Below are 20,692 nucleotides of genomic sequence, written 5' to 3'. Positions count from 1 at the left end.
TAGCAATGACCACTTTATCTCCCGCAGAAATGTATAGCTGAAAAGGTAATCCGGATTTAGGTGCTTGAAGCACCGAAGGAATAGACAAATACTTCTTGATCTCATCAAATGCAAGTTGCCGTTCTGCCCCCCAAGCAAATTCGGTCTCATTTTTCAACTGAAGTATGCGCGTGAAAGCACTAACTTTTCCGGATATGTTTGATATAAATCTCCTCAAATAATTTACCTTACCCAAGAACTTTTGCATATCTCTTTTACATATAGGTGTCTGAACCTTTTTGTATAGCCTTTATTTTAACAGGATCTATCTTTATGTCTCTCTCATGTATTATAAAACCTAAAAAAAATTTAGCCGACACACAAAAAGTACATTTGAATGGATTCATTTTCAAATCATACCGATGCATTCTTTCAAAGGTTAACCTCAAATTGGATAAATGATAATCATTATCATCTAATTTAATATAACTCCAACCAAATCATAAAAAATTCATAGCCGTTTGATAAGTAGCACCGGCATTTTTCAACCTAAATGTCATAACCACCCACTCAAATAAACCAATAAAATCAGGACAATGAAGAGCCATTTTAGACATATCTTACTCGGCCTTAAAAATTTTATTATAACCAGCATTACCATTAAGAAAACTAATTATTTTATATCCTAAAGCATCATTAATTAACATATTGGCTATATGTATATGATATTCATCTTTATGAGTAGCTCTATTCAAATATCTAAAATCAATACAAATTTGCAACTTACCGTTGCTCTTCTTCTCAACCGAGATGATATTTGAGATCTAATCTACATAATTGCATGGCCTAATAATAAACCCAGCTTTCAATAATCGGTCTATCTCTTATTTAATCCGATCATATATGTTAGGATTAAATCTCCTAGGTGGCTGTTTATAAGGTCTAAATCCTACTTTAATGGGCAACTGATGTTCTACCAGCTCTCAGTCAAGTCTCGGCATCTCATGATACTCCCAAACGAAACAATCAATGTATTATCTAAGCAACTCAATTACTCTAGTCTTGTAATTGACTTTCATATTTTTGTTTACAAATGTCAGCCTTGGTATGGTAACATCACCTATATCCACCTACTATAATAGATCAGCCAACAAAAAACCTTGATCTTACTTACCTAACTCATCTAAGTCCTCAATGGCTTAACATATGTTGGTATTATCTAAACAATATTGTTCCATATTCTTTTGTGGCCATTCTAAGTTCCTATCTCTACTCATTGATACACTGCATTATTTAACCGATTATCACAAACCGACCTTACAACCACGAATACAAAACCATCTTTAGAGATGCTAAGAAAATCATAATCGGAAAGATCAAATCCCGACAAGCACTTAGTATTACCATATCTCCAATCGACTGAAGCATCGGCCAAAGTAACATAGGCCGAAGTATCCACATGCACCACTTCTATATCATCGTCTACCCATTGAATCAAAAACTGATGCAAAGTAGAGGGAACACAACTATTTACATGAATCTAATAATGTCCAAGAATAACGCTATAATTATCTTGCACCTCGACGATGAACAAGACAGTGGGTAATGTCTTACTTACAATAGTAAGTTCTATAGAGATAACACATTTGACCTCACTAGAATCACCTGTGAATTCATTAAGCGTCAAGTTAGTTTTTATCAACTCATCGTCGTCTCTACCAAGCTTTTTGAAAATTAAATACAGCATCAGATTCATTGTAGCTCCACTATCAACTAGCATTCTTGAAATTAGCTTCCCACTGATATGACCATTAACATATAATGGTTTGAAATATCAATCTATCTCTTTGGCTTTTCAAAGATAGCTTCCTTCGGTCTCAAATCCAATTGAGTCACTTCACCATCATCTATAGTATGAAACTCCGAAGGTAAAACGAAAACCATATTGATATCTATACCTTTGGTCGATGAAGTGCCATTAGTGTGTGTCAACGAATTACCATAACGACCAGTTCTTCATCTTCCTTATCATCTTGTGTAGGCATGTGCACAGATGCCGATGTAGAAACTAGCATAAGAGCTGATATTGGTACAGTTGTAGTAACTTGCTTTGGCCCCCATATTTGCTTCACGTGTTGCATTGGTTTAACCTCATTGAAGGTAGCATCCTGTAAGTTTTTGGCTTGTCGCTCTATTAATTCTTGTTTGCGTAGCCGCTGCAACATTCTCTTCTTTGTGTGGGATAAACCCGAAAGACACCACCTCGGCTATAGGTATTTAGAAAGTTGATTGTTGTTGCTCGCTTCATGATCATTAGTTTTTAGAGCAACTTGGACAGTAGCAGGTATATGTTTAGACTTGATCGGATTATCACTAAAGACAATCGGTTCACTATCCAGTTCTTTAGCAACCACTTTGATTGAACCAATCTCAATAATATTAGCAGTAGTGATCCTTGTTTTATCAACATTAGAATATGGAATTTGAGTAGAAATTTCACCCTCCTTAACTCGGTATACCTTTTTTCATAGCTTTAGTATGTTGAACATCACTAGAATGATTTATACTCCCCAATCAGTCATGGACAGGACGTGATATTCTATCAAACATCGGTCTCCCTGGTGATGTCCATCCCGAATGAAAAGGAGAATATTGCATGGGAGGAGGAGAAAGTATCCACATACCATCATAACCCCACGTCAGGCAAGGAGGAAATGGCATAGGAGGGAGCGCTCGTAGCAATGGCGTCGACTGCCCAGGCGGTGGGTAAATGGCGGTAGTACAATCTTCCTATTGTCGATGATGATCACACGCTCACTGCCTTGAAGGTGATCCTGGTCGCTTAAACTCGGTTGGTCGGCTCACATATGCTCGGACGATCTTGTCTTTCTCATATTTAAAAAAGATGCTCGAAGGTGGGCTTGATCTTCTTAACCTTGGCATGTCTCATCGCTTCATTAACCTTCCACCTGCCAATTTCCGGCCTTTTTGGTTTAATCATCCTTGGCTTAGCATTGTGATCATGCCCCCCTGATGCCTGAAGTGTGTACCACAATCTTGATTGATTCTTTACCTTCGGGAGTTTTCTCAAGTAACACTTTTCTTACCAAGTTTTTGTTTTTCCCCAAAGACTTAGATCTTTCTTCACCAACGATTATGTTCTTTCCTTTAGTTGTTTCGGGTTGATTTGGAAATCGACCACATTATCTTGGAACGGTTGTTTATCTACTTTCACCTTCGTAAATTTCAATCATAATTTATTGATGGCCGATTGAATCTGTCAACGAAAAATATTACAATCGTTGGTTGCATGAGAATAAGAATTGTGCCATTTATAGTAAGCTCGTCTCTTTAATTCATCTAGTGGTGGAATTACATGACCATGAGACAACTTAATCTATTTTTCTTGTAGCAAGTAATAAAAAATTCTATCACACTTTGCTACATCAAAAGTATATTTGACTTCTTCTTGCCGATTTTTGGGAGGTATAGGCTTAAGAGCAGAGCAAATAAATAGTTTAGACTTAGAAGACCAATCTCATTCAGCCACACACGCATAAACATCGTCATCATCTAACCTTTTGGATTCATATTCGAGTATGTGAACATTAGAACGATCAACTTAGACTTTTGTCATTTGACATCTGAAAACTCCTACACTCCTTAGCATGGCTCTCTTGAGCCAGAGCTTTTTGTAACACTTGACTAACATCTAGGGAATCATGATTCTATAGCTTTTCTTTTAAGTGAGAAACCAGAATAAGCTAGATTAGCCAAGTCTTTGTCGGATATTGTCACATTAAAACATATGTTCCTTATATCTCAAAACCTTCGAATATAATCAGTGACAAGCTCATTGTGTTTTTGTTTAACTTATGTTAAATGTGACAATCTAAGCACAGTATCCCTGGTATAAAAATACTCATGAAATTTTTGTTCTAATTGAGACCATGTATAAATAGAATTAGGTGTCAAGGCAGTAAACCAAGTAAATGTAAGATCGGACAATGATAAAGGAAACAATCTCAATTTTAATGCATCGCTAGCACTAGCTTCACCACAATGCAAAATAAATTGACCAACATGCTCTAAAGTGGTTCTACCATCATCTCCAGTAAACTTAATAAATTTAGACACTCTAAACCCTCTGGGATACTAAATATTTTTCATAGAAATCAAGGTATGGTCTTTGATATACATGTGCTCTACCTTTGGGCTCTATTCCGATGCACTCTCAAAGTATTAACCACTTGCTCTCTAACATTTTCAAACCCCATATATGGTTCAGTTGTAGGCCAAGTGGGTGCTCCATCAACTGGTTGTTGTGGCCTAAAAATATTGGGTTGTGATGTTTCATAGGCATATGTAGTATAGTTCAGCTGTGCATATGTTATAGGTTGCGGAGAACTGTTGAAATTACTAGCAGGTAGTGGACCATATGGAATGCTGGAACCTTAAGGTGGCACAAGAGGCACACTGTATGCTACACTGCGGTACAAAGGTGCTTGCAAATTTGATGAATTTTCTCCTCTACTAGTGTAATTGCCAACATTAGGCGCACCCGAATTGACCATATTAGCATTTGCATATGATGAATGCATAGGAGCTACTGATTCGGGTATAGCAGTACTTAGAATAACATGTGGTGATGTACCGTGATCAACCAAACCTATCACATTAGTTTGGCTATGTATATGTTGCACCGACGCACCCTACGATGTAGCTTTAGATGGTGTACCTGCTGCCGATGCGTTAACAAGCGAGGAGCCATACTGGATGCCGCTATTACTGCTACCATTAGCATGAGGCAAAACAGGCTATTTCAGATCTTTTTCATTTTGCATTTCAAAACCCATAACATTAAGATGACTAGGTAACAATCTATCCAACGCATTAGACACTAAAGCACCTACTTACTCATCATCAAAACAACTTTCTCTTTAGTAAGAGGTGCGTTATTTACAGTGGGAGTTATATTGGGCTTGTTATAGATAGGCGTGAAATATCCTCCTTCCCGGATAACGCTCTGTCTCGTCTTTTGGTAGCGCAAAGCAAATGCCCTACCAAACTCAATCTTGTGCTTCTCATATTCTCGTTGTGCCTCCTCATCTAGCTCCTCAATTGCTTGTGCACAGTGATGTTGTCGGGGTCGACTTCAAATCCGTTTGTCATGGCTAGGGAATAGATCGATTCCCCAACGGAGTTGCCAAAAAATATGTTGACGCAAAAAGATGTCGCACACCAAACACTGAGCATCTTGTGTGTAATATCTAGCGAGCAGCACCTAGGGTATCCTGATCGTTGCACTGCATCGTCAGACCTTTGGTGTCACTCATGCTCGGGAGGGACCCCGTCAGAGCGCAGATGGTCGATGACTTGTCATTGGTCATCGAGATCAAGAACGAGTAGCAATGTAGGTTGGAAAAGAGAATTAGGATAAAAAGAGATAAAAAAAATGAAAGGTAATGTAAATTGTGTTTGATCAATTGAATGATTTCTCAATTGGTCATGACACTTTCATATTTAAAGGGTGGTAGATCTTAGCCGTAAAAAATTAGGACTCCTGATTCAAACTGAGTAAGACTTATAGATATGTTTTAGCTATGCTATCTGGTATTCAAACTTTCTATAAATAATATATCTTTTCTATTCGACCACGTAAATTCTCATACATCTACCTAAATATCCTTTATTGCAGTTTAGCTTTCTAGGATTCGACTACCTGCTCGATCTGACCACCTGCTTAGAGACCGATTGCTCTCTGTGTCCATATGCTCGAATCCAAGTAGTCCTTCCACCTACTTAGAGACCAGCTGTCTGACCATTCCTTGGAGACCATGTGCTCGAATTTGAACAGTCAGTGCTCGATCCGTCACCTGCTCGGAGACCATATGCTCGAATTCGACCAGTCAGAAACATGCACTACCTGCTCAAAGGTCGCCTGATCAGATATCATCTTAGCCAGAGATCATCTGCTTGAAAATCTGGTTAGGGATAACCATAGCCAGAGATCACTTGGTCAAGAATAACCATATCCGGAGATCACATGTTCGAAGATCGCCTGCTCAAAGACCACCTGCTCAGTTCGACCGGCCACTCCAACGCATTTAAATAGATCTAACAATATTTCATTAAACCGATCATTACTGTAATGATTAGTGTAGATATCAAATCTCACTGTAAGTTTAAGATATATTCACAAGATTGCTACTCTTACTAGCGGACTCGTATCCTCTGACTTCGCAGAAGCAAAGTCAGAGGATGAACAATACCGTGATATTGGATTTTTTTTTTTAACCGTTAGATCTGGAATAGGTGCACCAGATTAACTGCTACAGTAACTTAATACAGTAGAATATGTCAGGGTACTGTTTATCCAGACTCATTTTACTGTGCATTCCGGTGACTTTGAGAAACAATAGTAGAGGATGCGCGTCCCTTACTAGCACATCACTACCAAATTGACACTAATACCAAGGGAGCTAAATTCTCGGCGACTGAACCTGAGTTTGATCGTGTCTTCGACTTTTACAACATCCATCCTAACAATGCATAGCAATGCTGAATTGCTTATTCACAAAACGAGCTTCCCAAGGGAACGACACGGCGACGGCGGCGATTGAGAGTACAGCGAAGCCATCACCCAAAATTGCCATGCCGGCGGCGGAGGGGCGGCCAGAGTCCGGCAAAGCCATCGTCCGAAATCGCCGATCGAACTCGTCGCGTCATCCCGCTCGACATCTGGGTAGCACGCGCTTACTTACGGGGGCGGCATGGTGTTGTCCCACGACCACAGCCTCAGCGGCTCGCCGTCGTCGTCCGGCGAGTCGGGTCCGATGCACGGCGGAGGCATCCCGAGGTCGCACCGGATGAAGTCGTAGGCGTCGCGCTCCATCACGTACCCGCCCACGTTGATGTACTCGATCCCGGCGCCGGCTGCCGTACACGGCTGGGCCTTTTTCTCGAGAGCCTTCACCAGGTCCCTCATCCACTCGGCATCGTCGGCGTCGGTGTCGCCTGGCGGCTGCGGTATCTGCACCTCGTCGCTGACGTCCTCGCCCGGCACGGAGTTCTCCGCCACGACCTCGTCCGCGAACTCGGGCGCGGCATTGGGCAACTTGGGGTTTTTCTTAGGCAGTCCAAGCCCGCCGCCACCCGCGTCGGCCTCGCCCCGCGGCTGCGGCCGCCGCTTCCCGTTGCCCGTCACGGACACGGAGTCCTCCTCCACCGTGACCCCGTCCACGTGACCCAGCAAGACCCTGGCGCGATCGGCCGCGCCGTAGCGCGGTGGCTGCAGCTTCAGGACCCGACTCGCCGCGGCCACTAGGGAGCCATCGATGGAGGCGAGCAGCTCCCGGAGCTTATCCGCGGTCACGCCCTCGAGCGAGCCTTCCCACGACCCGAGCGCGCCGGACACACCGCCCTCCAGCGCCCTGACCAGCTTCCCGCCCTCCTCCGCGAGCTGGCGCGCGACGTTGTCGGCGTGGTCCTCCACGTGCTTACCGCGCTGCTCCGGCGGGAGCGCATTGTACCGCCTCACCACCGCATTGACCTCCTCCTTCGACGGCCAAAACTCAGGGTCGCCCGAGCCGTCGGGGCCCGTACAGACCACCGCGACGGCGACGTCGCAGAGCGTCGCGAGCTCGTGGATCTTCTTCTTCAGCGCATCCTTGCGCTTCGCGAACCTCCCGAGGCGCTCACGGGGGCTGGCGATGGGGCTGATCGGGCCATCCTTGCCGGGAGGCATTGCTCCGTCTCCTCTCTCTCCTCCGCTTCTCGACTTGCGGCGAGCGCGTGAGGGATGGCGGCCGACTCGATGGTGCCACTGGGGCTGTGTATATAGATCCGCCGCGCCCGGAGAGGGGCGTGCGGGAGTCGGGTTCGGGTCCGCGGTCGGGTACGGACCCGAAAAGAGCTCTTCGTCCCGTCCTCTGTTCCCGAGTCGGGTCGGACTCGAACTCGAACGAGCCGCACCTGTTTCGGGAAGGAACGGGAACTCGCGCCGCGCCGCCGCCTCCCCTATGGCGCCGCCGTTCTCGGCACACATCCCCGCACTCTGGCGCCTGGCGCTGCGCGCGAGGTGGGCCCATGCGGCGCTATTCTCGTCGGGGATCGTCGCCGGCGACAAGCCCATTCTGGTAGAGGCCAAGGCCTTTTTTTTTTCACAGTGAGATCTCCCTGCGGCGGTGGCTATGGCGGATGTAAATAACAGGGGAGCTTCGCAGGTTCGCAACTTCGTGAGGTCGGCGCTGTACGACCCCAACCATGGTTATTTCTCCAAGCGGGCGGGGCCGGTGGGCGTGCTCGACACCAGCATCCGCTTCAACAAGCTCCAGGGTGGTCTCCTTTGTCCTGCTCATTTTCTCAACTTTTTTCTAGGAGTGCATCGCCTATGGGGAAGTCTGGTGTGTGTTTCGGCATTGTAGGGATCGCATAGGGCTTGTTCTTTATTTGTTCGTCGGGATGGCATTTCAACGAACAAGTTGTGTGCGATGTGCGATGTGCGTGTGGCATTTGGGACTTGGTTGTCTTCCATTCTGATAGTCCGATGCTGGTTCTAGTCATGCTGTGTTAATATACTGGGCATTTCGTTGAGGATGCGAACAATTTGCTTTTATGTCTTTCGCCTAAAAAAATAATGTGCTTTAATACCATGTAGGGAGGAGGGCGTATATGCATCATCTTGATAAGCTGTACAAGAAGCATGATATCGCTTGGTTTACTCCTGTGGAACTCTTTAAGGTACCCTTTGTGCTTTAGCTGTTAAAGAGAATGAGGTTCTTTCAGTTTGGTCATTGATGCACCTTTTTCCCCCTCTGATGCAGCCATGGTATGCTTATGCAATAGCAGCGTCAATTCTGCGTACAGCAAATCTTTCAGTCCCATTGAAGGTTTGTTCTTAAGATTTCTTGTCATATACTTCCACTCCTCAAGCTACATATTTGCATTTAGAATCTCCGAATTTGCTGTTGTTTGATTTCATGAATATCAAGGAGCATTTGCCATCAACTTTGCATATGAAACGGATTCTTTTTACTCAGATATACGAGATTGGTGGTGGTTCTGGGACATGTGCAAAGTGCATACTTGATTACATGATGCTGAATGCTCCACCAAAAGTCTACAATGATATGAAATACATGTAAGCATCTGTTTCTTCATTCTTGTTTGAATTGTCAAAATAATATGATTCATGCCTGTCATATAAAGATACACAGTACTGTAGTGGTTGCTCTTCGTGCTTCCATGCATTCGTCATTCTAGCATTTTTATGTCGTGTGATCAAATATGCTTTGGCCTTGCTTTTATCTTCATTTGCTAGCTCAGTAGAGATTAGCTCCTCTATTGCCGAGAAGCAATTGGAAACTGTCGGTGAAGTACAAAGCCACTTGTCAAAGTTTACGGTAGAGCGCCGTGATGCAACTAACAGATCTGGATGGGGTAAGCTATCCCCTGCTATTGAGTAGGCAACCTACCCTAAAACATACTTCCTTGTTCTGAATCTATGTTCTGAATCTACGTGAGCTTGGATAATCCTCTTTGTATTATTTCCATTTGTGCTATCCCATATTCTACGATGTAAGTACCTTGATGGTGTATTGGTTCAATGCTGATAGATCTAATCTAAAGTTTGTATTACACTGTTTCCTAAATATCACTTGATGGCAGTCACATTTGTATCAAACATTTAGGTACATAGCATCGGTATTTCTTGTACCTTGACATGATTGGATATAAGTTTTCCTTTTCTATTATGCAGGCCACAAGGATCCTCATCCATGTTGGGTGCTAATGCTTGAGGTATGTTCTGCTGGGACTTTCTTCTCAGTATTTTCTTGTGTATATTGTGTGAAAAGGAGCACAATGACATCATCATATGCCATCCCCCCCCCCCCTACCACCTAAATTATAAATTGAAGTATGTGTCAAGTTGGTTATAATAGCTTGAAGCATACAATTTAGCATGTTGTGGCATACGAAAATGTGCCAATGCATACCTCAAGATGAACTGATGTCAAATTTAGTTTGGTAGTAATATCGTGGTTATAAAACAATATAAGATTACTGGGTGTAAAAATTGTAGCAAATACAAACTATTTCCAATTCATATATCGCCGATGTTATCCTTTTTTGGTCATGATACTGCAAAGTAAATATTGCATTTTTAAGGGAAATTCACATCTTTGTCTCCAACAGTAACTTTCTTTCTTTGGAATATCAGGTACTTGACAATCTACCACATGACCTTGTCTATTCACCAGATCAGGTCTCTCCATGGATGGAAGTGTGGATTGAAAAAGTAAATGGCAGGTTTGCAACTTTTTCTGTTTTCAGACTCCTGACAAATATAGCTGTGAGCCTACGACCTTTGATCTGTACTACCGTAGATGAAGTATATCTATTTTTGCTCTTATACATTGTTCATGTGGGGTTTTAAGTGAGATCGGTGAGATATCCTAGACTTGGGGAAATATGATGAAACAAACAAGCTTATGCTACTCAGTACCCATATTTGACAGAATCCTTTTACCGATCCATTTAACTGACTCTCTGTTGCTACTAGCGCATGACTGATGATTGTGCATGGCGGTGGCAAATATATGTTTCATTCTTAAAAGAGGGAAAAATCTTTGAGATGGCTCTACATAAGGTTTTGCATTGTTCTACAGTGTCCCCATGGCATGCTGCTTTTATGCTTGATTTGTGTTAGGTAGTTCACTATTTTAGTTGATATTATTGTTGAAGGGTCGCCTCCTTTTCCAGTTTTCCCTTGTAGAACAGAAGTGCCATCCCCGGGCTCCTGGCTAATTTTTGTGCGAACTAATATATTGTTGTTATTATTGAGGATGAACCCCTTCTCTACTATTTTAGAAAATCATATAGCTACTCTATTCTTTTTCATTAATCTGTTTTACATGCCTTTTCTGAAGAAAGTTCACAAGTCTCTGAGGTCTACAAACCACTAAAAGACCCATTAATTTCCCGCTGTGTCGAGATTATTGGCATGAGTGAAGAGAAAACGTCTGTCAGTGAAAAATTATCATTTGCTGCAAAAGGTGTTTTGTCAAAACTATGCCCAAAACCTCGGAGAGCTTGGTTGCCGACTGGATGCTTGGTATGTCTTTCAAACGCACTGTAACTTTGTTATGTTGCGTATACTACCATTGTACCTTTGTGATTTTGTGAGGTTCTTGATCGATGTGTTGAGGCTTACAACCTATCTTCTGATCCTTATGCAGCAACTAATGGATACTTTACATCAAGCTTTACCAAGCATGTCCCTTATTGCTTCAGACTTCAGCTATCTTCCAGATGTTAGCATACCTGGTGACAGAGCTCCGTTGGTTTTGTCAAAGGTAACGTGTTATGATAGATTATTACTTTATCAAGTGTGTAAAGCTTTAGTTGGCAGCAAAGCTTACTTATCCTGAGAATAATTGTTGATTTCCTTATGGTGGTGTTCGGATAGCAAGGGGATTGGGAAAGGGAAATATATATGGTCACTGAAATTCAATCCCAACCATCCATCTCTCTTCCAGTTTTATCCTAACTCTCCATTCATTTCTCTTTCCCTATCCCACTCCTTTTTTCCCATTGCCAAACGCTACCTATGTGTGATGATACAGTTGCCAATTTATTTACAATTGAGGATCATGGGCCTTGCTTCTGATTATCTCATTGAGCTTGTTTTGTCCTTGTAGAAGGATGGGAAAACATCAGATCATCGCAACTACCTTGATGCTCAGGTATGCATAGAGTTATCTTTTTGTTTTATTCACATAATAGATTGTGTGTGTATATGTCATTGTCAGACAATCTATCGACCTTAGTTGTCTAGGGTGGCCAACATTGCGGTGACTTCTCAAAAGCACTTGTTTTTATGCTTTTGGATGTACTAGTTGGGAGGATACCTTTTTGGTCATAACAGCAGATTCTTACTAGATTTAGTAACGATTCATGTAACTGACTAGACTGAGCTGCGCTGCACTAGAAGCTTTTTAGCAAATAAGTGTTATACATTACTTGGTGATGTATACGAGCCAACAAACTTTGTTGTGTTTACGCGCCAAGGTGATGCAGATACTTTCTTCCAACCGATTTCTGGCGTTGGACTTTGGAATAGATTGACCATAACTGCTCTGGAGATTACGTGGTGTCGTTTATGACCCAACAACCTTTGTTTGTATTTACTCGCCAGGGTGATGCAGACATCTTCTTCCCAACCGATTTTTGGCTTTTGGAGCAGATTGACCATAACTGCTCTGGTTTCTCAAAAGAGCAGAAGAACCCTGGTGCATTTAAACCAGTGAAGAAGAGGAGGACAATCGTAGTAAGTTCGTCTTGTTTATGCCAACTTTGCTCCGCAGTTCATTTTGCGCCGACCTTCAATTACTAGCTATTTAGCTTTACACGTCTCTGACGAACTCTGGCGTACTAAACCTTTGTTGTTATTTGTCAACCATCGTGCACGTTCAGCTTGATACTGCAGCCTTCATGGAAGAGTTTGGCCTGCCATTGAAGACGAGGACCAAAGATGGATATAATCCACTTCTTGACGATTTCAAGAACACGAAGTTCTATCTGAGCGTTCCTACCCACAACAGGAAGTAGTCATCTTGCCCTGCTGCTTCTGTTGAATTAGACATGCCTAGTGGAGCTTCATGGAACCATACTATCCGAAGGCCTTCGTTCAGTGTGTTGAGTATGTCTTGGGTTGATTGCATAATTTCTCTACTGGCTAGAAAAAGCTCAAGTTCTTTTTTATGTAAGTTTGGTGACAAGTTTCTTTACTGGCTAGAAACAGTGAATAATATTGTGATATACTCAGTTGAATCCCGTGCATCAAAGTAATTTTTTACACCACTCTATTCTTCACCGCCGTTACCGTACAGTCCAGATGTGATTGTAAACCTAAACCGTTGTGGTTTAGCGGCAAAGATAATGCAAAAGCAAAGAATGGATAAAACAATTACAAGTTACATATCCACCCTCACACATAATGATGTAAAATATATAATGGGGTAGAAAAGGATTTATTCTTTGCGGCTATTCTTTTCATTGCCAATACAAGGTTGCAGCTCCATACTGCACGGAAGTCACCTTACATTTCATTTTCTGTAGAGAAAGAATGGTTACATCAAATGGCTCCAATATACAACTTCTCACCATGCTATCACTAAAACCAGGCAAACAAAAAAAATTATAAAAGGCCTATTTGGATTGAGGGGACCTGGATCCAAATCCTTAGGACTTAGTTCACATTTGAACTAAATACTAAAGCTCCTCGAGCAATCCCTTCTAAACAGGCCTTAAATGAAAAACATCATGTATACTATGATCTCTATTTCCATTACAGAAGTTTGCTGGTACGCCGCTTTGGCCCTCCTGGGAAGAGCTTCATTATCCAGCCAATCACCCGTTCGACAACCTGGGTAACATTCTGTGTCAGACATCTACAAAGAACCTCTTCAGGATGATTCGGATGTAGCGCAAAGTGATAGTCATAAACTCCTAGAGGCTAACGAGTTAAGAAAGTTTGGCTTTCTTAGCTCTAAATCTAATTCAATGGGATAAAAAGATACTCCAAAACGTGAGATTTTCTTAAAAAGTAAAAATCAATGTGACAATACGTAGAAATTTTTCCAACAAGGATGTTATGTGGTAGGACCAGCTATCAACCCTGCCGCTAGATACTTCATGACAAACACCAATTTACCTCATCTCCTTCATCAGCATACATTGTTGCATCATTGATGGAGCGTGTGTCGATTGGTTTTGCTAGGACATTCTCATTAGCCATCCTTTGAGAAGTCAATAGCTCAAGCCTCTGCGTCTGAATCTCCAGCTTTTGTGTTAGGTCCTTATTGAACTCCTTTAGGAGATAAGAGTAATTTGCATTAGTAGATGCACCGTAACAAAAGTAACACAAGGCAGACCCTGCTTCACATGTTCACCAGCAAACCGATTGTCCAATAGATACAAGCATGGTGTACCAGTACCCAGGGCTTTCATCATGTCATATGGAACAGGCATCTGACCAATACTGGTAGATGCCGCATAAGAGATGGACAATACCTTCAGCTTGGAGCAATTAGATGACTCAATTCTCAGTGCTCGCAGCAGCTCTTCCCTCTCCACTGCTAACTGCAATATGAAAAACACTGTCATAATAACCATAGCTTTTTACAGCAAAAATCAAGGTAGCTGAGGTTATCTTGAAAATTTTGATTGGTGAAGAAAAACTTGGGGTTTCTGCACATCAAAGAGGTTACCTCTGACATCAAGGAATTGATGTTGTCAATCATTCTAAGCTGATCATCTGGAATGCTAGATGAAACCTCTTCAAAGGAAGGAACATCAGACATATTATTGGTCCGCAAAACAGATGTTCCAGCATCTTCCAGTGTGTCGACAGTGCTGGTCAGGGTTTCAGAAGAGCTGATTTCCCCAGTATCTAAATAAACACATTGACGTCAGTTGGAAATATAGTTGATATGCAAATATAGATCAACAAATAAAGAGGGATTCTAGTATTCACACCTAAATCCTCTGTTGCAGTTGATGCATCTCTTTTATCAGCTGAAGGTTTCTCTATAATGTTTACCTTCTCATTCACAGGAATGTTCCTCAATTTAGAGTGTAGGAGCTTCTTTTCTGTCCGAATAGAGAGAAAAAAAAGTAACACAAATGAGTGCATGAGGCTAAAATACAGAAGGCACATCAATATGCATGCAAGATGTGAACACACCTAATCTAGGATTAACTTAAAAGGAAATTTTCAGAGGCAAAATGGGGAAAGAAGAGAACTGGAACAGTATATGTGTAGGATTGCAACAAAAAAGATATACCTTCTTGCAGAGCTTCAACAGTAGATTGAAGATGCTGGCGCTCCTTCTCTAGACCAGAAACTCTGCGCCTGTTGATGATAAATGAGAAACAACAGGAAGAGAAACATATTATTGCCTGGAAGTTCAGCTCATGTGTTCAGTCAACTCATGTCATGTATTTTTAAGTTAAATATGATTCTCATGTTCATTTGCAAAGTACTTTAGAAAATGCCAATGTGGATAGAACTGTGAATTTCAATCATTACTTTGCTCTTTAGGAACCATTTCACTTATCATGAAACACAAGAGATCGTGTCACTCTGTATCCTTCAAAAAAGGTTAACAAAAGTGCACTCATACATTTGCAGCATGTGGCTTAGTAAAGGGAATCAGTTCAAAATCTCACCTGAATGAAGAAATCTCAGAATGTAAACCTTCAACTTCCTTTTCAAGTTTTAACTCATTTGACCTCAGTTTCAGAGCCTAAAAAATAAACAAATTTATCGAACTGCCACGAGCCAATGCTAAAAATTAGGCCTAGTTTTATCAAATGTGCACGCTAAATGCTAAAGCAAAACTGGCTAATGAATATAAGATCACGAGCCAATGCTAAAAATTGGGCCTAGTTTTATCAAATGTGCAGGTTAAATGCTAAAGCAAAACTGGTAATGAATATAAGACCACACAAGCATGATCATGCCAAATAGCATACATAGTAGGTGCAGGTTGAGATATTATCACAAAAACACCAAAGTTCACTGGCCATAAGAGTTCAACGACAAAACAAACTTAGAATATTGTGTACTATAATAAGATATGATGAACCCTGCCACTATCGGTAAAACCAGAGTTCACTTCCCAAGGCCTACAAATTATAGGTATGTGGATGGGATGTTCCTTTTCATTTGGATTGGTCCCCACAACATCACTTATGTTTACGTACTTCAGATACATAACATGCTACAAACAACACGACATGCTGTCAGGGTTGATTTTCAATAGGTTTCATAATCGGCATAAAGTAAGAGAGAGAGAGAGAGAGAGAGAGAGAGAGAGAGAGCAAATCACCTTATCTTCTAATAGAATGACTTCAGCTGCAAGTACTTTCGCCCTCTCATCTGCAGCACTGCATTCTAGCTGTGCATTAGCATATTCAGTCTTGACAGACTCAAGCGCCAGCTGTGGTACAAATAGGGTTAGTGAGATAGCTAACACTAAGGATTCTAACAGTATATGAAGACAATGATGATAATGATTCAATACTGACATATAACAGCACTAACAGAGACATCATTGAAAAGTCAAAGATAACATAATCAGCCATATGCAGCACATGACAATCATTTCATATCAAGCAGTTGTGATTTTAAAATCACTACAATTCATCAGCATACTTCAGCTTGTGACCATGTCAACTTGCCAAGCACCAACAAACAAAAAGATTGGGCATGATGTGTACAAAATAGTGATAAAAAACCCTCCCTCAATGCTTGAACTGTTGAAATAATAAATCATTCCCCTTGGTCCTCAGGGCTGCATACATACACTTATCACAATTTTCTACTTCTGTTTGTTTTGCCACTGTCAGAACAATAGTACAGTTTCAAAGAATTTTTTTTATTTTCATAGTGCATATCACATACTACAACTGAAAAAAGCACAGAAGAGAATACTAAATGCAATTACATAGTCCTAAGATTGAGATTACTAGTTTCTCAAATTTTTAGTGCTAGAAAGGTAGAGGCCTCACCAGTTGAGCTTGAATTTCTTCTTGTAATCTCTCCATGTCAGATGTCAACTGGCTGATAACTTGTGCCTAGTATTAGCAAATGATGAAAAAAGAATCATACATTACACAGTTTAGTGATTAATAACGACAAAAAGTACATGTGTAATCGATACTTATTCCATCCTTATGAACCAAGCTGTAACTTATAGAAGAAACTGATAAAGCAGTAGAGATTACAATTTGGTTAGGTTTTGGTGTTGCTTAAATATTACAATCTCCCTTAGCACCTTTGGCTTCAGTTTTTGTTTTCCTTACAGCACTGCTATTTCTAAGTTTAACAGACAGACTTTGTGCACATATTCTACTCAAGAATCTGAATCATGCAATAGATGAGAAACTTTGCAGCCAACCACCTTGGTGACATGTTAAGAGTTTAATGAAGCGAAACATTGAAAATAGTACAGCAAAACTCGAATTTTAACTTTATAATCTACAATGTCATGGATTAAGCAAACATTTGCCTCATTTGTTACTAATATGATGGGGAGAACACCCCTCTGTTATGGATTTCTAGCAGTAATCACTAATCTGTGATACCAAATCCAACATTCCAACTTCCAACGATTCTGATAATGCCATAAGGGAATTCGGACGCACCTGTTGGTTGAACTTATCAGTTAATGCTGAGTTATCTGTGGCCAAAGTTTGCGCTAATTCTTGAGATTTCTCAAGAGTACGTTGTAAGGAGAACTTCTCTTTTGTCAAATCTTCAATGAGCTGGCAACCAAACCAGAGCAGCTATTAGTATTATGTTGATGGGCCTAAATAAAAAACTAAATATGCCAATGAAATATACTATATTATGCACATGCATTAAGTGACTAACTTCCAAATGATAAGTCTGAAACTTCAGAGAAGAAAAGGCTAGATGTGTCAAAATATACATATCCAAGATCAAGGCAGTTAATTTTGTAGAATTAGCATGTAATTTACCATCAGAAATTTGGATGCACTATCAAAACACAAGATAGTACTGTGTAGAACTATGGACAAAAGAAATAGGCCAAAGAACAATAATGAGACACAGGAAACAAACAAAAAATTGAGTAGATCAAAGTTATTAAGTGTCCTTCATTAAAAGAACCTTCAGAATCAATAGTGGAGAGAGATTCTTTTTCCAAACTTTTGATTCCCTTACAGAAAGCAACTGGGCAACGGTTTCTTTAGTCACCAGTTAGTTTCATGTGTGACTGGCATCAATCAGACAATACAAGTAAACACTAAGATTCTTTGTATAGAAAAGCAAGTCCCAATATTATTATGTCCATTATGCAGTTTGACGTTGATATGACACCTCTGAACAATACAAGAATATAATACCCTCAATAAAATACATATAACAAATTGGAAAATGTTTAACATTCATCACCTGTTCTAGTGCTGTAAAATCATCATCTTTCCCATGAGTTGTGAAGTTTTGGAATGTTTGATTACCATGCAGCAGACTTCTTTCTTCTTTAGAAAGTGAGAAATCAGGAGGGATGGAGTTGCCATATAACACCTTCTCATGATTATATTCCTGACTTCCTGATGTAAGAGGAATACCCACAACATTGCTTGCAGTGGATTCTTGATTTGATTGCTGCAAAAATGAACTCTGATAATTTGAATTGTTGAATAGTTGATTAGCCTTGGCAGGTTCCCCGTATGATGCTTGAGCTGTTGGAGGGGCTCGTTGTACTCCAATAGAATCAAGAAAAGATGGCCTGGATCGAGTGTATGTAGTTGGATAACCAGATGACAGAAAAGGATCATGTTTATCAAAATTAACTGGTGTGGAGTCTGCTGCATTCCGAGTTATTCCAACATTTGTATCATGATCTACAGTATCAGCAATCCTAGAACTATTGAAGGTACTGCCATACTCCCGGCTGCTGGCATACGCAGATTGCTCCACTTGGGAAGAGTCTTTGGAGGTAGCTACATAGGGCAAAAGGAAGGGGAAAAGAGCCCCAGGCTCAAGTTAATCATCTGATATTGTAGTTTATGCATATGAAAATAAGGCCTCAAATTTACCTCGCAACTGATCAAAGATATCATTGTTTGTGGAGTAATCCTGAGTGTAAGTGCTTTCAGACTTTCCAAAAAGGGTGCTGGATGAGTATAAACTAGTTTGTTCGGTGTCATGTGCTTGGCTCAATAAAGAATTTCTTCCCCAACTCAGCATGGTGTTTGCAGAATAAGGTGAACCTAAACTGTTGGTGTTCCCAAAGGCACTTAATTTAGATGTTGATTGCACATCCTTGTCAGGACTGTGCTCAACCCTTTTAAGGGCAGTGTCGCCTCTCCAATTCTCATGATGACCATTAACAAGGTCGGAGAAGCTCAAGTTCCCATAGAACTTACTTCCTCCGTCACTAACAGCGTCTTGCTGGGGACTAACATTACTAAGCCCAACTGAAGCATTTACAATGGCAGGACCATTTGACAGGAAATCTGCACCTCTGGAAGAACTCGTTGGGCCATTCTCATATACAGCAGATGGCACAGATGACGTGCTTGCTGTGTTCGGCTCAACATCAGGCGCCAGCCCATCTCCCGAGCTAGCAGTATTGGCAATTGGAGGGGTATTCTCCGCTACATCAGGAACAGCTGGTTTTGCCTGCTCTGCAATGGCAGTGGACTTCTTTGCTGCCTTCTTCTTGCGGAACTGCTCGAGCTGGATCAGAAAATAGAACGTTGTTATTCAAAAGCCAACTTCTAGTTAAAGTTGTTCTGAACCAGCATGCGAGATCAGCTGACAGCATAGCGAGATCTAGACAGCTAGTTCCAAACTGAGCCTGATATAATGTGGCAAATTTGATGGCATTTGGATTCTGTACCGCAAGCAAGAAGTTCGAGGCAAATTCGATAGCATTTGGCTTCTCTACCTCAAACAAAACATTGAACGACACAACAGTCATCGCGCTAAGCAACGCAACGCCCCTAATTTCTCTACGCCGTTCCCCTTGCAGATTGCTCAATTAGCGATTGCGTGCGACCAACGACTACATTTCTTACAAGCGACGAGCATCAACGGACCTACCCGCTTCTTCCCAGCCTCGAGATGCTCCTTGCGCGACGGCGCGGCGGCGGCGGAGGAAGAGGACGCCTGCGCCGACGCCATGGCTCCCCGACTCCCACCAGCCCAACCCGGCCCGAATCTCAGCGAGATCTCCCCGAATCGCCGGTCGCCCCAGGCGCCGATTCGACCGGGCCCCGGAGAGGGGGCGCGAGATCTGGCGACGGGGTCGGGGTCGGGGTCGGGATTGGGGGATTTGGGATGCGCGCTGCTTCCAAATCCCGCTCGGCCGTCGGCCCCCGAACGTTTTTGGGCCTCCTCCTCAATTCGCCTCCTCTGTTGCTTACCCCTTTTTTTGGGTGCGTCGCTGTGGAGTCCGACCGGTTTGAGCTCCTGCCTGCTGGTGCGTCGTCGCGGTGAGCCGTGAGCTCCTGCCTGCGGTCGCTCGGTGGTGGTAACTGGTAAGCAGGGTGCCTCGGTGACGCATCTGGCTGGGGCTGGTTTGCCAGTTTGGTTCCGTTTGCTGCTCGTGGGGTGATCCATCGGAGCAACCGTCTACCACGTGGCTCTACCTTCGAATTTGCAAAGCACGGCAGCGGTGTTATTGCAGTGTGGTGGTTTTAATCCATGAGACGATCTTTAGGCGTAGTTTTTATCGTATGATATGATTTTTTATGTTTGCTGTCAATTTAATTGTGGTTATTTGTCAGAATACACTGAGTATATTAAGATCTAGTTTGGTATAATTTTAGCTTTCAGCTCTACATCAGACTTTAATATAATAAAATAATTTAAGTCACTATTTTTTATCTAAAATAGAAATAAGATGACTTACCTAAATATTCTCAGTGTACCTATAGCTTCAGTCCTGTGAATTTTTTGAAACTAAGAATATTCAGCTCCAAGACTTATCAAACGGTCCCTAGAATAATGGTTGGGTTAAAGAGAAGAAATAAACGTAGTGAAATACCCATTTTGCCCTTTTTGATGCAGGACCCACTTGTCAGTGTTATCTTTGAGGCTTATGTCGGTTGGGTTGAGACTTTTCTAAAACCTGTTTTTAAAAGGTGCTTTTGAAATGACTTTTTGATACGA

The 20,692-nt window shown here is 41.8% G+C and overlaps 3 protein-coding genes across 3 annotated transcripts; 1 reads left to right on the top strand and 2 right to left on the bottom strand.

Moving 5' to 3' along the window:
- Window positions 1-6,610: 6,610 nt before the first annotated feature.
- On the bottom strand, window positions 6,611-7,872 carry LOC133927109 (uncharacterized). Its single transcript, XM_062373413.1, has one exon. The coding sequence runs from the start codon at window positions 7,724-7,726 to the stop codon at window positions 6,740-6,742; it is 987 nt and encodes a 328-aa protein (XP_062229397.1). The 5' UTR covers window positions 7,727-7,872; the 3' UTR covers window positions 6,611-6,739.
- LOC133927101 (protein arginine methyltransferase NDUFAF7 homolog, mitochondrial-like) lies at window positions 7,854-12,843 on the top strand. The gene is made up of 13 exons (XM_062373405.1): window positions 7,854-8,117; window positions 8,205-8,316; window positions 8,639-8,721; window positions 8,805-8,870; window positions 9,021-9,121; window positions 9,302-9,420; window positions 9,740-9,780; window positions 10,202-10,290; window positions 10,915-11,095; window positions 11,220-11,336; window positions 11,682-11,726; window positions 12,179-12,310; window positions 12,457-12,843. The coding sequence occupies exons 1-13, from the start codon at window positions 8,001-8,003 to the stop codon at window positions 12,589-12,591; spliced, it is 1,338 nt and encodes a 445-aa protein (XP_062229389.1). The 5' UTR covers window positions 7,854-8,000; the 3' UTR covers window positions 12,592-12,843.
- Window positions 12,844-12,963: 120 nt separating this feature from the next.
- Window positions 12,964-20,080, bottom strand: LOC133927096 (protein BLISTER-like). The gene is made up of 13 exons (XM_062373392.1): window positions 19,622-20,080; window positions 18,613-19,255; window positions 17,966-18,516; window positions 17,194-17,313; window positions 16,558-16,623; window positions 15,876-15,986; window positions 15,214-15,290; window positions 14,829-14,896; window positions 14,521-14,634; window positions 14,253-14,434; window positions 14,056-14,124; window positions 13,697-13,852; window positions 12,964-13,408 (listed from the first exon to the last, which is right to left on the bottom strand). Exons 1-13 carry the CDS (start codon window positions 19,700-19,702, stop codon window positions 13,331-13,333), a joined length of 2,316 nt encoding a protein of 771 aa, XP_062229376.1. The 5' UTR covers window positions 19,703-20,080; the 3' UTR covers window positions 12,964-13,330.
- Window positions 20,081-20,692: the final 612 nt, after the last annotated feature.

Source organism: Phragmites australis, chromosome 1 (assembly GCF_958298935.1).
Source record: "Phragmites australis chromosome 1, lpPhrAust1.1, whole genome shotgun sequence".
NCBI lineage: Eukaryota > Viridiplantae > Streptophyta > Magnoliopsida > Poales > Poaceae > Phragmites > Phragmites australis.
Note: the sequence above shows the minus strand (reverse complement) of the source record. Positions and strands in the feature narration are given on the sequence as shown.